This window comes from Mesoplodon densirostris, chromosome 14 (genome assembly GCF_025265405.1).
Source record: "Mesoplodon densirostris isolate mMesDen1 chromosome 14, mMesDen1 primary haplotype, whole genome shotgun sequence".
NCBI classification, from domain to species: Eukaryota; Metazoa; Chordata; class Mammalia; order Artiodactyla; family Ziphiidae; genus Mesoplodon; species Mesoplodon densirostris.
In genome coordinates, this window is record NC_082674.1 from 13,449,658 (window position 1) to 13,469,161 (window position 19,504).

Below are 19,504 nucleotides of genomic sequence, written 5' to 3' on the forward strand. Positions count from 1 at the left end.
CTGTATCAATTTACATTCCCACCAAGAGTGCAAGAGGGTTCCATTTTCTCCACACCCTCTCCAGCATTTGCTGTTTGTACATCTTCTGATGATGCCTATTCTAACTGGTGTGAGGTGATACCTCATTGTAGTTTTGCTTTGCATTTCTCTAATATTTAGTGATGTTGAGCAGCTTTTCATGTGCGTCTTGGCCATCTGTATGTCTTCTTTGCAGAAATGTGTGTTTAGGTCTTCTGCCCATTTTTTGATTTTTTTTTTTTTAATATTGAGCTGCGTGAGCTGTTTATGTATTTTGGAGATTAATCCTTTGTCCGTTGATTCATTTGCAAATATTATCTCCCATTCTGAGGGTTGTCTTCTCGTCTTGTTTGTAGTTTCCTTTGCTGTGCAAAAGGTTTTAAGTTTCATTAGGTCCCATTTGTTTATTTTTATTTCCATTACTCTAGGAGGTGGATAAAAATATATCTTGCTGTGATTTATGTCAAAGAGTGTTCGTCCTATGTTTTCCTCTAAGAGTTTTACAGCGTGCGGTCTTACATTTAGGTCTCTAAACCATTTTGAGTTTATTTTTGTGTATGGTGTTATGGAGTGTTCTAATTTCATTCTTTTACATGTAGCTGTCCAGTTTTCCCAGCACCACTAATTGAAGAGACTGTCTTTTCTCCATTGTATATCCTTGCCTCCTTTGTCATAGATTAGTTGACCATAGGTGCATGGGTTTATCTCTGGGCTTCCTATCCTGTTCCATTGATCTATATTTCTGTTTTTGTAACAGTACCATATTGTCTTGATGACTGTAGCTTTGTAGTATAGTCTGAAGTAAGGGAGTCTGATTCTTCCAGCTCCGTTTCTTTTCCCTCGAGATTGCTTTGGCTATTCGGGGTCTTTTGTGTCTCCATACAAATGTTAAGATTTTTTGTTCTAGTTCTGTAAAAAATGCCACTGTTAATTTGATAGGGATTGCACTGAATCTGTAGATTGCTTTGGATAGTATAGTCATTTTCACAATATTGATTCTTCCAATCCAAGAACATGGTTTTCCTTCCACAGGCTGCAGAACTGTAGTTCTTCTTGCTTCTGCTGTCTGCCCTTTGGTGGATGAGGCTATCTAAGAGGCTTGTGCAGGTTTCCTGATGGGAGGGACTGGTGGTGGGTAGAACTGGGTGTTGCTCTGGTGGGCAGAGCTCAGTAAAACTTTAGTCCTGTTTTCTGCTGATGGGTGGGGCTGGGTTCCCTGCCCCCACCCCCCAACCTGTTGGTTGTTTGACCTGTGGTGACCCAGCACTGGAGTCTTCCCGGCTCTTCGGCGGGGCTAATGGCTGACTCTGGGAGGGCTCACGCCAAGGAGTACTTCCCAGAACTTCTGCTGCCAGTGTCCTTGTCCCCACGGTGAGCCACAGCCACCCCCCACCTCTGCAGGAGAGCCTCCCACACTAGCAGGTAGGTCTGGTTCAGTCTCCTATGGAGTCACTGCTCCTTCCCCGGGGTCCCGATGCGCACACTACTTTGTGCGTGCCCTCTAAGAGTGGAGTCTCTGTTTCCCCCAGTCTTGTCGAAGTCCTGCAATCAAATCCTGCTAGCCTTCAAAGTCTGGTTCTCTAGGAATTCCTCCTCCCATTGCCAGAACCCCAGGTTGGGAAGCCTGACGTGGGGCTCAGAACCTTCACTCCAGCGGGTGGACTTCTGTGATATAAGTGTTCTCCAGTTTGTGAGTCACCCACCCAGCCGTTATGGGATTTGATTTTATTGTGATTGCGCCCCTCCTACCATCTCATTGTGGCTTCTCCTTTGTTTTTGGATGTGGGGTATCTTTTTTGGAAGGTACCAGATACTGGTGAGTTCCAGTGTCTTCCTGTCGATGATTGCTCGGCAGTTAGTTATAATTCTGGTGTTCTCGCAAGAGGGAGTGAGCACACGTCCTTCTACTCCGCCATCTTGAACCAATCTCCCTGATAGATTTTATTTTTAAATTCTGATATTGCTATCCACTAAAGTTAAAGATTTTAAGTACTTTTTCACATGAAAATATTTACCTTCGAAATATTATTTTTCATAGAAAAATGAAATCTTATTTTTTCTAAATGTCTTTTACACCCTAGAAAAGATGAGTGAACAGCAAATTCCAATAAAAGATTAGTACACTGAATTATGTAGGGAAAGCCTGGAAATATTTAGTATTTTACTTCCTAGAGGAAGTAAAAAGAGGATTAGGCTTAACTGAGGCCTAATCAACATTCCTTGGAACAGACCTTTACAAGAGGACTTCATTATTTTCTTTCAAGTATCTGTCTAAAATATGAGAGGGCCAAGCCCACAAATAATTACAATATGAACTTGCAATTCACATATACACATTTGGATGACTGATGTCATTGCCTCTCAGGTTCCATTAATGAGAAAAAGAGACTCTGTTTGTATTAATTACAGATTTGTTTTGAATTCCCTTGTCCCTTCTCAGCAAATTTATGCCAATAGATGAAACACAATATTGGTGATCTAATCTAACAAGTACATATCAATAGAAATATGTATACTGATGAAGAATAAACACTGATTTATTTTACAGAACTCAAAGTTTTTCTAAGAAAAAGAATTTATAAAATATCAAGTACTTAAGCAGAATAGGAATTTATATAACCAACCTCAGTTTAGGAAATTCAGAATAATATAAAATACAGCAAGCATCTGGTCTTACTTTGATCAGCAGCACTGTCTCTATGCTTCTCATGTCAATTAGGCTATTTGTGACAACTGCATTATCTATTTCTAAAGCTGTCAGAACCGTTGGGAACTCTGGATGATAAGCAGCTCTAGGAGACAAAAATATATAAGGATTAACTTACCAAACGGTAATTATATATGTATATTTTTAAAATGGGTGATGAGATGATGGATAGTAACAAGACATGGAAAATATGTGATAACGTTTGAAGACATCTGTATTAGGTTTATTTTATTTTATTAGCAAACATTTATATATTACTATGTGCTGGGCACTGTTCTAAGCATATTATAAATACAGTTGACCCGTGAATAACACGAGTTTGAACTGCATAGGTCCACTTATATGTGGATTCTTTTTCAATGAATACAGTATGCACTGCAGTATCCGTGGTTGTCAGAATCAGCAGATGCGGACTGTGGCTTCAGAGGACCAAGTATGGGGCTTGAGCATCCACAGATTTTTATACCCACAGAGGGATATCCCTGAGGAAACCTATATTAGCTCATTTACTCCTCAAAACAACTATATGAGATAGATAATATTATTCGCTCTATTTTTTTTTTTTCCCAAATGAGCTGCAGAGAGTTTAATAAGTTCCCCAATGTCATAGAGGTAAGAGGTCAGGCTAGGACTTAAACCAGGCAGCTCAGCTCTAGAACCCAGATTCTCAATCATTATGTCCTATTGCCTGTTATACTTAATCATTACAGTTTTCTTAAATCTTATACTCTATCATACAAACATAAAAGTCATTTAATTAAAACACACTGGGAAAAGGCAATGGCATTCTTACTGCTTTCTTAGTTCTAAAATTCCAAAACAAAGAAATATCTTTGTATATATATGTTTTCCACTTATTCATTTATTAATTCAACATGTATTTACTGAGCACCTACTATGTGCAAGATGCTGTTCAGAGGATAAGGAGATAGCAGTTAACAAAACAGACTATATCCTTCTCCCTATGGAGCTTACATTCTACTGAAGGGAGCCAGAAAAATCAAGAAAAAGTGGTATACTGTGCTTTTTCACACAGAAACAGTCAGGAAGAGCCTTACTAAGGTGTCAACAGACAGACACCTGAGGAAATGGGAGTTACATTAGCATACTGAAGAAGAGCATTTTGTGCCCAGGGAGCAGCATTTGCAAAGGCCCTAAGAGGGCTGTTGGAGAAGCCGGGAGGCCAGTGTGCTGTGGTGGATGAGCAGTGCTGGGAGTGCTACTGGACACAAGGACAGGAGAGATGGCAAGAGGACGGGTCATGTGGGCCCGAGAGGTCGCAGTTAGGCCTAAAGAGGATGAGAACGTACAGGACGACTTGAGCAGAGGAATGACATGGTCTGACTTTACTCTGGCTGTGATATTGAGAGTATGGATGGAAGGGAACCAGAAGCAAAACTCACTTGAGATATGATAATGGCGTGAACCAGGGTGGCACTGCAGAAGTGTTTAGATCCTGGATACATTTATAAAGTATAGCCAGTAGGATGTGGGATGGCAGAAAGAAGTCAAGGATGACTGAGGTTTTGGCTTGAGCAACTGAAAAATGGAGATGGGGATGACTATAGGAAGAGCAGTTTTTAGGGTGGATCTCAGGAGTTTGGCTTTTAGATATGTTAAGTTTCAAATGTCTTTTGGACATGAAAGTGGAAAATATAAATTGAATGTATTATATTCTGGAGTTCAGAGGAAAGAGCCCAGCTAGAAACATAATGTGGTGATCATCAGTGTATGGACTATATTTAAAGCCATGAAACTGGATGAGTTCACCCAGGAAGTAAGTGCTGGGAGTAGGTGCACATGGAGAAGAGGTCTGGAACACTGATACTGGAGGTTCCCAAGTGAGGAGAAATAAGCAGAAGACATTAGAAAAGAATACCTAGAGATTTGGGAAAACAAGAAGAGTGACATCCTAGGGACCAAGTAAAAAAGTGTTTCAGGAAGAATTAAACGATCAACTGAATCAAATACTGCTGGTAGGTCAAGTCAGCGGGTAGGAAGGAAGGTCGACAGGACCAAGCCACGCAAGGCTTACTGGCGCCTGGACCAGAGCTGCTCTGGTACGTGATGAAGCTATAAAAACTTGACTGGAGTAGGTTCAAGAAAGAAGGGGAAGAGAGAAATTAGTGACACAAACAACTCTTCTGGGAAGTTTTTCCTGTTAAAAAGAGGCAGAGAAATAGGATAGTAACCTTAGGACAGAGTTCAAGTGGAAGTAAAAACAAAGATAGGAAAGAACAGGGGGTGGGCGCCCTAGAAACATCAAGCAGTGTCAATGAAACAATGCAGGGAGTGAGGGGAAAGAGGATAGGGAACCCGAGTCTAAGAGGGAGGGGATGTGGGAGGGGATGGTGGTGAAACATAGGCTCTGGCCAGTCCACTGAAAGCACAGGATTCTATGCTAGGAAGGAGCAAGTATTTTGGAGCAGGCACATGCCACTGCTAGACAGGGCTGCTCCCACCAGTTTGCTCTAAAGCACCCAGTCACAACCACCCCTTCCTTTTGCCCTACTTCCCTGGGATGCACTTCATATTTAGTTTATATCACAATTAGTTGCCCGCTGAGAGATGCTGTAAAATCAGTCGAGGAAAACTAAAAGTAGGAAGGAATAGTAGCAATAATGTGTCAGTGATGAGACAAGGAAAGGACAAGTATGGAATAGGCTCACTAAACAACATAATGTAGAAAGCCTAAAGAGGACGAGAGGGACAAAGGAAAAACCACACGTCAAATTCTAGGTGAGCACGGGGAGCCTCACTGGTAAGAGGAATTATAGGACAAAATGATTTGATGATCCTAATTAAGCTTAGGAGAAAGCTTTAATAAAAACGTGATTTCTAAAACCAAGTAAAAGGAAAAGTACCACAATCAAATTAAACACAGAAAAAACATGCTTAAAATGAAGGGCATTTTTAATGTTTCCAAATATAAGGCAATTGAAAAAGCAAAAATTGGATTTATAAGAAAAGGTGGAGTGGGAGAGATAAATTTTAAAACAATCTGTTAATAGGAATATAAATATATAGGAATATATATATATAGGAATATATATATACATAGGAATATATATACAGGGATATATAGAGAGGACTATATATATGTAGGAATACACACACACACATACACGTATATCTTTAAAAGTAAAGTGATTAGCGAGCCAGCGGCTAACAAAGAAGGCAGTTTGGGTATGGTGCCCTTGAGGTTTGTTAGGGTCATTAAAGAAAACAATCACAGCTCTTTATGGAATCTGTAAACCACCTAGAGTTGAACTGTGAGTAATGAGTGCCAAAGTTCTTCCGTACACCCTCCCTCTTAACGTGGCCAGGTCTGCACCATTTCCCTCTTCAGTACAATTTCTAAGCCACACAACATCTACTTCCCAGTATGTCTCCCAAAACAGATCTCATGTAAGGACCTCAAAGGCAGGGAGTATCTCTCATTTATCTATGTATCTCCAATGCCTAAGATTCAAATTGAAGACGTGGCTTGATGGAATTTTACAAATCAGTAGTGTAGATATGGTTAACATTAAAAATGTTTTAACTCTTTCTGAGCTTGCACATAACTAAGCAAAACCAGAAACAGTATTTAATTACTGATGCCTTACCTGTGTCTTACATCATACACCTCACTCCGAAACTCAGAAACTATTATCTGTGGCCGTGAGGTCCCTGGTGAGTAAAACCTTTTCATCAGTGCCTGAAGCACTCTTTCATCAGCATGATTATGGCAACAATAGGCTTGCAGAAGTCCTTTTAAGCAAGATTCAACAGCCAAAGCAAGCTCAGGGTCCCGAAGATGAATGCAAGCTCCTAAAAGTGAGAGAAAATTATTAAAAAGCCCATAAATACTTGAAATATTAATGTAACTATCTTTATAATAGTTCATAAATGACTTTAAAATATTTTCATATGAAGCAATTTAAATGATATTATAGATCTTATTTTAACCAAATGGGAAATACCCCATCCCACTGGATACACTGGGGAGAAAACCCACCAAATCCTGTAAAAAGCTGTCTCACTCTAATGTAAATCAACAGTATTTCTCCTATGTGTATGTATATATATATATATATATAATATATATATATATAATATATATATATATAATACTATTCCAGCCTCTGAATGGTGTTTTGAAAATCAAGCCAAAAGGGTTATAGACTGTTCACTATTTTCTGTAAAACTGATTAATATTGAAATTTTAGATTTAGAGAAGGAAAAAAATACCTCATCTATTGAAATGGATCCTGGTATAGAGGTACATATCATTTAAATGAAGAGACATTACTACAATACTTAATACAGTACATAATCCTGTACTTATACAGTACTTTACTAAAAAAGTATATTTATATTTATAGCATCATTTTCACCTAATGATGTACAGAATTAGAGATAACTCCTCAGAACTCAATTGATTTTTTTTTCTCATGTATATATGAGGATAACTAAATAACCTCAGGCTTATAGTTGAAAGAGGACTTAGAAGTAATATTGTCCAAACCTAAACAGAAACTTAAAAAGACAAGTCATTTTATCAAGTTTTACACAAAACTCAGGTGATTGGCCTTTTAACTATATCTTGATATCACTGAATTTTCCTACTAATCAATTACATGCAAATTAGTTCATTGATTTATTCATTCAAAAAAAACCCAAAAGCAGATTATTCAACTCTATAATTACTTTTCCTTTTCCTAAGTTCTCTTTCTTTTGGCTTTTTTATGCTTAAAATATACAAAAGGAAAGTTACAAAGTTTAAAGTGATTTTATCATTATTTCTTAAAATATGTACAAAGTCTACATATAACTACACGGTTCTTCGATAACAGCGTTTAAAATTATATTCAACAGACTCCTTCCAGAAAATAAAAATGTACTTCTAATTTTTATTATATACTGACTAATTGGTGACAAATACCTAAAGGGCCTACAGGTTTATAGGTAAAATGCCGCCGTCTGTAAGCATCATCTATGGCTTCCAGAAGAGCTGGAACATGAGGGCCAAATCTTTTCAGTCGATCAGTTTTACTATCTTTCAATTCTTTCAGTTGCCTCTGATTATAGTTCAGTGTATTCTTCACATCTAACTCTTCTCTCCTACAAAATACAAGTGGAAAAACAAAACAGATATGTGATACAGTTAAATAGAAATACTCAGTCTTTTCCCCTAATACCTGCATACCAGTGAATGACACAGCTGCCCTAAAAACTAAAAGCGGATTTCTTCACTTGAAAACAACTGTGCTACCAGGAAAAAACAGTCAGAAGACCTCAAAACTTAGCATGGAAAAAAAAAAAAATGCAATCGTGACGAGGACTAGACATCCCAGAAACTGTCCAATTCTACAAGTTTAAGAAGTCTTATTAGGAAAGTGATTTTAAAAGATCCTTTATTATGAGGAAGAAGAAGAAGAACAACAACAAAAACATGTATTCTCTTTTCATATAAAGAGGAAAACTAGGGCCTCCCTGGTGGCGCAAGTGGTTGAGAGTCCGCCTGCCGATGCAGGGGATACGGGTTCGTGCCCCGGTCTGGGAGGATCCCATATGCCGCGGAGCGGCTGGGCCCGTGAGCCATGGCCGCTGAGCCTGCGCGTCCGGAGCCTGTGCGTCCGGAGCCTGTGCTCCGCAACGGGGGAGGCCACAACAGTGAGAGGCCCGCATACCGCAAAAAAAAAAAAAAAAAAAGAGGAAAACTAGATGATTTTCAAATAACTGAAAAAAGTATAAGAATGTGGACACTTACTTAATTCTGGTATGTTCTTCTTTGTCCTTTTCTATGGCTTGCTGAAATTGTTCGATCTCTTGATTGACTGAACTTTCTTGATCCTGTAAGACCTTTACTTTTTCTTTTAAGCAAGATAATTTTTTTTGCCTTTCCAACCGTTCAGGTTCCAAAGACTGATCAGCACTAATGGTAAATAATACAAAGTGGAAAATGTTCAATGAAAAACCTAACATTGAAAAAACATAAAGCAATGTGATAAAATTCCTTTAGCAATAATACAGAAAATAAAATATTCTATTTCACCTGGATTATGTTATTACAAAATGAGATAACTATGAAAATTGTAAAGTAACTATCTTACCTTTTTCTCAGTTCTTCAATTCTTTTGCAGAGCTGCTCATCATCTTTCTTTAATGCTCTATACTCGTTTAGGGAATGGTTGTATAAAACCTAAAAAAAATTAGACATTCTTTGGTAAAATGAAAAAACAAACACCCCATTCAAGACCACTTTTGCCAAATCGTCAAATCAGAGGTTGAATATATGCAGAAATATATTTTTAAAACAACATACATATATGGCCGTATGAAATCATTACATTTTTTAAAGTCTGAAAGCAACACAATTACAAAAACCTCTACTTTTAAAAATAAATGAACAGTATTTATAGTTGATATGCAATTTTTAATACTGGAAAATTTCTCTCACCTCAGCTTCATTATAGGCCCTTTTCTTAGAAGTAAGATCTGCTTTCAATGCCATACATTCTGGTGCTCGTGCATTTGTCTCTTGACTAATCTTTTCTAGTTTATCTTGAATATCCTTGTATTTTTTTTCTGCTTCATTAAGTTTGACCTTTAAGAAAATAACATTGTTGGAGTATATTTTATTTTTCTCCAATAAACAGAAAAAATAAAAAAATAATTATATATGGTTCACATTTCAAATAAACTTAATTTTTCTCTAACTAAACTCGAGACATTAATTAGGTAAACAAACATAATTATATAAAGTGTTAAATAGGTATTTTTTTAATGGAAATATTGTTGATTTTCAATATTATGTTAGTTTCAGGTGTATAGCACAGTGATTCAGTTATACATATACATAGATATATATAGATAGGTACATATCTATCTATCTATTCTTTTTCAGATTCTTTTCCATTATAGGTTAGTACAAGATATTGAATATAGGTTCCCTGTACTATACAGTAAGCCCTTGTTGTTTATTTTATATATAGTGGTATGTATACATTAATCCCATACTCCTAATTTACCCTTCACCCCTTGCCCCTTTGGTAACCATAAATTTGTCTTCTATGTCTGTGAGGCTGTTTCTGTTTTGTTAATAAGTTCATTTGTATCACTTTTTAGATTCCACATATAAGTGATATCATGTAATATTTGTCTTTCTCTGTCTGACTTACTTCACTTAGTACGATAATCTCTAGGTCCACCGATGTTGCTGCAAATGGCAGTATCTCATTATTTTTTATGGCAGAGTAATATTCCTGTGTGTGTGTGTGTGTGTGTGTGTGTGTGTGTGTGTGTGTGTGTGTACCACATCTTCTTTATCCATTCATCTGTTGATAGACACTTAGGCTGCTTCCATGTCTTGGCTATTATAAATAGTGCTGCTATGAACACTGAGGTGCATGTATCTTTTTTAATTAGTTTTCATCTTTTTTGGATATATGCCTAGGAGTGGGATTGCTGGGTCATATGGTAACTCTACTTTTAGTTTTTTAAGGAACCTCCATACTGTTCTCCATAGTGGCTGCACCAATTTACATTCCCACTAACAGTGCAGGAGGGTTCCCTTTTCTCCACACCTTCTCCAGCATCTATTATTTGTAGACTTTTTGAGGATGGCCATTCTGACTGGTGTGAGGCGATACCTCACTGTAGTTTTGATTTGCATTTCTCGAATAATTTGAAATGCTAACATATATTTTAATTCCACATCTAGCTTTCCAATAAATGTGCTATATTCTGGGGATACAAAGATATAGTAACAACTGTCTTCAAGTAACACAATTAAAGGGAGACGGACACAATTTAGCGGAGAAACAAACATGCAAATAGATCATGCAGTTTGGATGCAATAATGCTTAAGTAGGGTATGTATATTTGTAATTGTGAAAGCACGAGGAAGAATTCATAGGTCTGTCAGAAAGAGTTAGGAATGCCTTCAAAGAAGCATGTGAGCTGAAATTTGGAAGATTAATCAAAATGTACCAGGAAAAAAGCTGGGGAAAGGTGTTACGGGGAGTTGGAAAAGCATGTGGAAAGGCATTAAAACCATTTTAGGAATTAAAATTATTTCTGGGGCTTCCCTGGTGGCGCAGTGGTTGGGAGTCTGTCTGCTAATGCAGGGGACACGGGTTCAAGCCCTGGTCTGGGAAGATCCCACATGCCGCGGAGCAACTAGGCCCGTGAGCCACAACTACTGAGCCTGCGCGTCTGGAGCCTGTGCTCCACAACAAGAGAGGCCGCCACAGTGAGAGGCCCGCGCAACGCGATGAAGAGGGGCCCCCGCTTGCCACAACTAGAGAAAGCCCTCGCATAGAAATGAAGATGCAACACAGCAAAAATAAATAAATTAATTAATAAAAAACTAAAAAACTAAAAATAAAAATATTTCTGGAGCTTGAACTGAGGGGGTAGTGGTGGGAGATGAGATGAAGGGTAGGAGGGCTTTGAACTCCATGATCAGCTTTTACAACTGAATCCTCTAAGTAACAGGGAAACAAGATCCGGAACTATATGTAAATCTATACGTACAATCACTTTGGAAGCTCATGGAAGGCAAGGGAAAGGGAAAAATTAAAGGAAATGATGTCAGTCAGAAGTTAATGTAATGTTCTGGGACAAAAATAATTAGGGACTAAAATGTCACACTGAAAATAGGAATAGATTAGAAGGGACAAATATGAGAACTATTTGGATCAGAGATCAGCAAATTTTTTCTAGAAAGAGCCCGATAGTGTATACTTCAGGCTTTGTGGACTATAAAGTCTCTGTCACAGCTATTCAACTAGAAATGCTAAGTTTGAAGTGTCTGGAACATGTAGGTAAAGATGGGAAGACAAATATTTGAACCAAGGGCTCAGGATAAAAGTTTGATTAGGAGATACAGATTAGGGAATTGTCAATATGTAGGCTATTTAGGAAACATTATATAGAATGGTAGTGTAGTTCTGTTATTAAGACATCAGTAGTATAATCTCTATGTTTTTTATAAAAATTGAAGTTGGTCTAGGTGTTATACAAGCTAAATATAATTCATCTATCTTCAGTTTAAATTAGGTTAATACAAGTTTAAAGTCTGCTTTAGACACTATTTCTTCAAAAACCTTCCCTTCAATAGTTATTCTATAATCAATAAACAAGCATATACTATGTGAAAGGTTTTATGTAAGACATGGTAGGAAGGATATAAATATTAGATAGTCCAAACCCTCCAGAAATTTACCATTTACTACATAGCATGGCCAAATACTTAAGTAGAGCAAATAGCCACAGAACTAAATATCATCCAACCTCAAGATTTTCCTTTCCCCACTTGAAAAAAAAAAAGAGTGTTTATTACTAAGACTGGATTTCACTTTTAGACTGGGGAATATCTAAAGAGGAAAGCAACAAGGTCTTCCCCTATGACAAACTAAGAAATGAAGCTGAGAAGAATTGAATGAAAATTTCAGAATATTCTCTCAGATATGAAAATCTAAGGTGAGAGAGGTGGGTGGGGTTGAATTTCCATTTACTACCTGAAGAGGGAATAAGAAATTCAGCCCAGAGATCACTAAGTAAATGTACTGTCTTCACCATTTCTGTTACTTTTACACATTCATCTATTACCTTTCACGGATTAATGTTATAACCCTTAAAAGGAAAAAGACTGACCTGCTTATTATCTTAGGGGTAGACAGGAAAAAGTAAGGTGGGAAAGATTACACCCTGTACTACAACTAAGCCTGGGAGCCAGAAGCTCGTAAGCTAAGTAGAACAAAATACTAAGATGTAAGTCAGTCACACTGAGTACACCAGGGCTCCTATAAAGAAATAAAAGGCTAGGAGATCTACTTCCAGCACGACGGCAGAGAAATTCCACAGTGGTGGCTGTACAACCCTGGAATATACAAAAAAACCACTGAACTGTAAATTTTAAATGGGTGGGTTGTATGGTATATGAATCATATCTTAATAAAGCTGTTAACAAGAGAATGGCAAGGTAAATATAAAGAGCAGGTCTGCTCTGTGGTACAAAGGTCCATGTGGAAACCCTCAACAGAAAATTACTCCCTTTATTTACCCCTCAACCAACTTCTACCTTTGTATAAAAAAAATATAATTACCTGCTGTTCTTCCATTTTCCTCTCAAGTCTAGCAGCACGATCTTCTCCAATTTTAATGTTATCTCTGATAGCATTCAGTTGTTTTTCAATTTCATTGACCTAAAAAGAAATTATATAGCAAGTCACATATAAGACTAACTACAACCAAGTATATTCTGTATCTTACAAATATGTGTGAATAGGTAATTAAGTGAAAATTACCACTGCCCAAGCCATTTCATGTTTCAAGCATTCCAGATTGGTCTTCATTGTACTTAAGCCAGCAATACTTTGAAAACGTTCTTCTTTCTCCAAACACTGGCGCTTTAGTTCAGTAAGTCGCTTAAAAAAAGAAAAAAGAATATATTTATTAACAACATTGAAGAGACAAAACTTTCTGCAAATGTATTTCATTTGAATACTGCATAAATAAGTACTGAAAAAGATGTGCTAGGAAATGACTTCTTTAATTAAAGCAAAAATAAAAAATATTTTTGGTTCTTTGGTATACTTTTACTAAGTACAATCATTTTGTTAATTTCTGCACTATAAAAATGACCAGATACTCTTCAAATGAAGAAGAGCAAAGGAATAAAAGTTTCAAGACCACACAAGTATAGACAAAACTCAGTTTCTATCAGTTCCCTACCTGATAGACAGACGGGACTGTTCTCCTGGGCGAAGTATACCCAGGATCCATTCCAATGATAATGGAAGGCTCAAAAGGAATTTATTTCTAAAAATCAAATGTTACATTTTTTCTTATCCAAGCTTTCTCTTAATAATTAATCAATAAAGCAAAAACTATAGTGACGTATGAATAGCTTCTAAAGCTGCACACCTGGGTAGACAGCCTCTCCTCTTCATTCATGGTTTCCATGTTCAACTAAGGTCTTCACTATGGATCTTAGTGTGTTTCCCTATCCAAGTCACTTTCCCATTCTTCAAGATTATTTCAATCCATCATCACTCTCTTCAAACCTCATGATAACTGCCACCCTAATCCCTTACTCCTTCTCCCTGATGCCTATTTCACAGAATTCAGAAGCTATCAGAAAGAAACCGTCTCCAGTGTTCAACAACCTTATATATAAACCTAAAGCAGTCTTTTCCTCCTGCTAAAACGGAAGAGGTGGCTTCATTATACTTAAGTCCAGTCCCTATCTCTTACTTAGATCCTACTCACCCCCCTTCTGCCTTCTCAAGAGGTCTAAATTAGTTGATTTTTCATCCCATCTTTTTCATCTTTTTTCCACTTAATCCTCCTCACTGACTCCTTTCCATGATCACATTTAAAACTTTACTTACTTATCTTTCCAATTTACAAACAAAACCACCAATATCCACCCCTGGATACCACCTCTTCCTCTAAAAGCCGTCTTCCCTTTCCATCCAAGTTTCATGAAAATTATCTCTAGCTCTTCAATTCTCTCTCTGGTTTTCAGCCCCACAAATCTGGCTTCTGTTTTCACCACTACCCTACATGTCCACAGAACATTGGCCCAAACCATTTCAAAGCTCTTCTCTACACTACCACTGCCACTACCCTAACTTACATCATTATCATCTGTTTGAACAACGGTAATACCTCCCTTATTGATCTCTCTGCTTATTCTTTCCTTACAGCAGTTCACTGTCTTCTGCAGTAGAGTGATCTACTGAAAATATACATTTAATCAAGCCATCCACTTCCATATGTTGTACTGCCCTTAAGTTTTACAAGGTCTTCCATAATCTGGCCTCTTAACTCTCATGCTTGTGTTCTCCACTTTAGACAATGTAGAATTCTTTCAGCTGTTTAAAACCACCACATGATCTCTTGCCCAAGACTCCATTCATGCTTATTTCTTGGAACACACTTCCTCACTCTCACCATCCTTTGCCTGGTATTATTCACCCTTCAGTTCTTACCTTAGATATTACTTACTTAACAACTATACCTCTCCCACTGCCCCTGCCTTGTCCCTAAACCCTGTTGCCAGTATCCTATTAAGTGCTTTTGCACAAACTAATCTTTAACTCCTTTAGTAGTGCTCACCATAGTCAATTATCTACCATCTGCCTTCTGCTGAATAGTTAGGTTTATGACCCCAAGAATCCTGGTATGTATTTGCCATTATATGGTCACGGCCAAAGCACAATGCTAGCAGGCACATGGTAGGAACTTAATATTTGATGGCTGAATGACTTCCAGTTTCTAATCTTCACATTCTATTTCTTTTTTTGACTTGTTCATTTGTATGTCCCACTGTAGCCTTTTTTGTTGGCTTGGGGTTTTTTTGTTTGTTTTTTAAATTTTTATTGAAGTATTGTTGATTTACAATGTTGTGTTAGGCCACATTCTACTTCTTAAAGATTAAACTATTCAAATCCAGAGCTTATTTTGAGAATATAGTGCATTTAATTAATTAGGAAAAAATTTCCTATGAAGTGCATATTATGCATAAGCAACTCTGATACATGATATAGGGATGCGCTTCTTAAACTTCATAAACAAAGTATCTTCAATCGCTTATGACAAAGTATACCATGAAGAAAGTGGGTATTTAAACACCAAGCTGTTTGAAGCGAACAAATTTCTTCAAAGTCCTGATTTATTGTTTTTAGAATAATAGATATTAGTATATACTATGTACATTTGCTTGAATATACAATATTTCCTTTCCCCAATAATAACACTGACACTCCAATAACACTGATACTCCATTATCAATTCTGTGGTTTATAGTACATCCTTGCACACTATCACATACCCCAGGTTTGAAGAAATAATATGGGGAATAAAAATAAATACACTCATCTTTGCTTTTTCAGTTTTCACTTAATGAACCATAAAACTATAAACCCAATTTTAAATATGTATGCCTCAAAGACTTGAAGTAAAAAAGGTCAGTGTATGGGCTTCCCTGGTGGCGCAGTGGTTTAGAGTCCGCCTGCCGATGCAGGGGACACGGGTTCATGCCCCGGTCCGGGAAGATCCCACATACCGTGGAACGGCTAGGCCCGTGAGCCATGGCCGCTGAGCCTGCGCGTCCGGAGCCTGTGCTCCGCAACGGGAGAGGCCACAACAGTGAGAGGCCCGCGTACGGCAAAAAAAAAAAAAAAAAAAAAAAAAAAAAAAAAGTCAGTGTAACATCTAATAAAGTTGACTTAGGTCAATCATTAATACAATTCTATCTCAAAAGAACATGCTAAAAAGTTGCTGAAAGCAACTGACTGTATAAAACTGACTAAGGGACAAAAGAAAAGGATACAGAATCATACAAAAATTGGTGGGACTCAATGTACTGGATGAACAGCTGAAACATAAGCCTTATAACTCTGAGATCTCTGATTATCAAACAAAGGTTTGCTCTTCAAGAATCAGAAGAAGAAAGTACAAGAACAAACTATAGCAGATGTAAAAACAAACCTAATAAAAAAGTCACATTGGCTTGTGTGATTTCAAATTCAAGCACATTCACATGGCTGCCAAGCTGGTGAATACCGATGTGACAGCTGCTACCAAGCTATCAGTGCTTAAAGAATGTGAACATTTTACCAGTGTAATGAAAGAGTTATCTATCGTATATAATGATAAATGCATATTATGTTTAATACCAACTTGAGGCTTGTGCTTATTTTCCCATCAAAAGAAATATAGCTTTTAAACTACTTCCGAGTGGGACTCAGTGATATCTTATTGTGGAACTAAGGGATAAGTATGTTAGATACTGCCCTGTCCTCTACTTTATAGCCTCATAGAAGAATTAAGACATGGACATACCCATTATTATAAAACAAAAAAGTAAAGGCTAATAAATACCCTGAATGTAAAAAACCACACTTGTTACAGTTGATAGAGTACTATAAAAATGTTACTAGTTTTATATAGATATACATATATAGATATGTAGGTATATAATTTTACAATACCATTTACCCAATAAGTACTATAGGAATTTGACTGATCTCTAAAATAATTGCATTAAGTGTTTACAAACCTCTTCTCCTTGATTTATCTGCTCCTTTGTTCTTTCTTTGGTTTCCATGATGTATGAATAATCTTCCTTCATTTGTTCCAGTTGGGTTGCTTTCATAAAGAACTATAACAACAAGAAAAACACAATTAGGAGTTGGTAAACTTCCATGGGGCTATGAAAAAAAGAAGAATTTGGTCTCTAAAAACTTTTAGACCAATTATGTAAAAAGACATTAAAAACATACTTAAGCAAGTAAATACATTGGGTCTCCATTGCTGCACGCGGGCTTTCTCTAATTGTGGAGAGTGGGGGCTACTCTTCGTTGCAGTGTGCAGGTTTCTCATTATGGTGGCTTCTCTTGTTGCAGAGCATGGGCTCTAGGCACACGGACTTCAGTAGTTCTGGCACGCAGGCTCAGTAGTTGTGGCACACGGGCTTAGTTGCTCCGTGGCATGTGGGATCTTCCCGGACCAGGGCTCGAACCCATATCCCCTGCATTGGCAGGTGGATTCTTAACCACTGTGCCACCAGGGATGTCCCAGTATCCTTGATCTTAATGCATCATAATTTTTAGCATAGGGAATACGAAAACCCATTTAAAAGTCACACTGTAAGCTGTAGTAGTAGTCATATATTTTGTTGGCTTTTTAAAAAGTTTTAAATAGGGGCTTCCCTAGTGGCGCAGTGGTTAAGAATCCGCCTGCCAATGCAGGGAACACGGGTTCGAGCCCTGGTCCGGGAAGATCCCACATGCCTCAGAGCAACTAAGCCCGCACGCCACAAGTACTGAGCCCGTGTGCCAGAACTACTGAAGCCCACGAGCCTAGAGCCTGTGCTCTGCAACAAGAGAAGCCACTGCAATGAGAAGCCCACGCACCACAACAAAGAGTAGCCCCTCACTCGCTGCAACTAGAGAAAGCCCACGTGCAGCAACAAAGACCCAACGCAGCCAAAAATAAATAAATAAATTTAAAAAAAAGTTTAAAATAATCTAATGTTTAAAAGTTATTATGTATGTTTGGGCAATCATTCCCTTGTATTTCCATAAAGATAAATTTTAGAATTCATTCTCTTTCAGAATTAAAGCAAAGAAGTTAAAGCAAGGATTTACCAAAAAAATTATACTTCCATCTTACTTAACAAGTTCCTAAATTAGTCCCACAATATTACTCTAAATAGTGACTTAAAAAAATCCTCGATATTTACTATGTGACCAAGATTAATGTTCAGTATAGATGCTTAATCTATAAATGTATTCTTTTCGGTGAGGTTTATGTTCACTTCGGTGCATCTTACTTTGTATTTGTCTCCCTCATTTTTAGACTGCAGGAACTGCTTGCTCATCTCTTGCGTTAAGACAGAAACTGGATTATCTACCTGAAACAAACAAACAAACAAACAAACGATTATCTTTAAATGTTTCATTTTAATTCCTTAAAGAGAAATGAACTAAAACATCCATTACAAGTGATCTAAGAGAGAAAATATTTCAAAATTTCATTATATTAAAATAAATATCAATAATACAGCCAAAATTAAATATTCTGCCATTACATGAGGGCACAAGCACAAGAACTTTCTAAAGAAGTGTGCTTTTTTAGAAAGCTTTCATTCCTTTCACTGGTTTTGTAGAGTACCACTCCTATGCTACTGGTTAACCATCAGACCACAGAGCTGGAAGAGCTCTGGCATGAGAGTCAGCTGACTCGGGTTCTTATTTGGCTCTGTCTGAACCTCCTATGTAGCCGCAGGCAAGTTAGTTATTTCCTCCAACTAAAGACAAGAAGTCCAACTCAGTTACTTCTAATCAGAACTATAATGACAAGTATTGTTTATTTTTTGTACAGCAGTTCTTCAGATTTCCTATATCCTGTCATTTCTTCATGAGGATATTGTAAAACAAATGGAAATACTGGGATCATTTCTATCTTTTGAAGGAGAAGTCATTGTAAATAAGCCATTACTTGAATTAAACTACCTCTGGCTAACAAATTAAAGTACAGTTAAAATAACAATATAGTAACAGTTCAAAGTGGAGTTGAAAAAAAAATTTTTTTTAATTCAACTTGTTTCAAAAAGATTCAAGTTCATTTCTCATTTACATCTTTGGTGTTAATAACAAAGTAATTTATATGTTAGAAAATAATCTTGTTTATAAAGGTATAGAACATGAAGGACCTCTATAAAGGAAAAAAATGCTTAACTCCTTCATTTTACCATCTGTAAAATACTGATTGTACTTTATTTAGTATACCACTGGTGAAAACCTTCCTGTTAAGCAAGATTTTGGGTCTCATCTTCTAAGATGATAAAAAACTTTTATGCAGTTATAAAGAAACCTCTACATATCACCTTTTTCTCATTATATAGGTAGACCAGACGCTGATTGCCACGTATTTTTTTTAACAAGGTCTGTGTGGTATCTTAATTTCACACAGTATCTGACTTCTGAAAACTAAGACATAATGCACTAGCTTTAATGACAGACATTTTATCACCAGCTTTGGATTAACAGCTTCACCAAAGTTCATATTCTTTTTTCTACATCCTCTGAAATGGGGTTCCTAGTTTCTATACTACTCCAGAGATTATTTAAAAATCTGGCAGCTTTACCCATCAAGACCCTGGAGTAAGCAAAAGGCAAGCACACACAGGTAAACTTCAGAGAAAAAGTAAGAAGAGGCACAGGGGACAAATATAATCAGGTACTTAAAGACATTAAACACTCTCCTTCCTCCTGG

General features: G+C 37.1%; 1 protein-coding gene across 2 annotated transcripts in view; it reads right to left on the bottom strand.

The window, feature by feature from the left end:
* SMC6 (structural maintenance of chromosomes 6) overlaps positions 1–19,504 on the bottom strand; it is a 69,603-nt gene that overhangs the window by 28,293 nt on the left and 21,806 nt on the right. For both annotated transcript variants that reach the window (XM_060118009.1, XM_060118010.1), the window contains 10 exons: positions 18,060–18,140; positions 16,785–16,886; positions 13,024–13,143; positions 12,823–12,921; positions 9,171–9,317; positions 8,824–8,912; positions 8,481–8,645; positions 7,653–7,831; positions 6,334–6,538; positions 2,696–2,810 (listed from right to left, as the gene is read on the bottom strand). In XM_060118009.1, the coding sequence (XP_059973992.1) occupies positions 2,696–2,810; positions 6,334–6,538; positions 7,653–7,831; positions 8,481–8,645; positions 8,824–8,912; positions 9,171–9,317; positions 12,823–12,921; positions 13,024–13,143; positions 16,785–16,886; positions 18,060–18,140 (1,302 nt within the window). The remainder of the gene's footprint in view (positions 1–2,695; positions 2,811–6,333; positions 6,539–7,652; positions 7,832–8,480; positions 8,646–8,823; positions 8,913–9,170; positions 9,318–12,822; positions 12,922–13,023; positions 13,144–16,784; positions 16,887–18,059; positions 18,141–19,504) is intronic.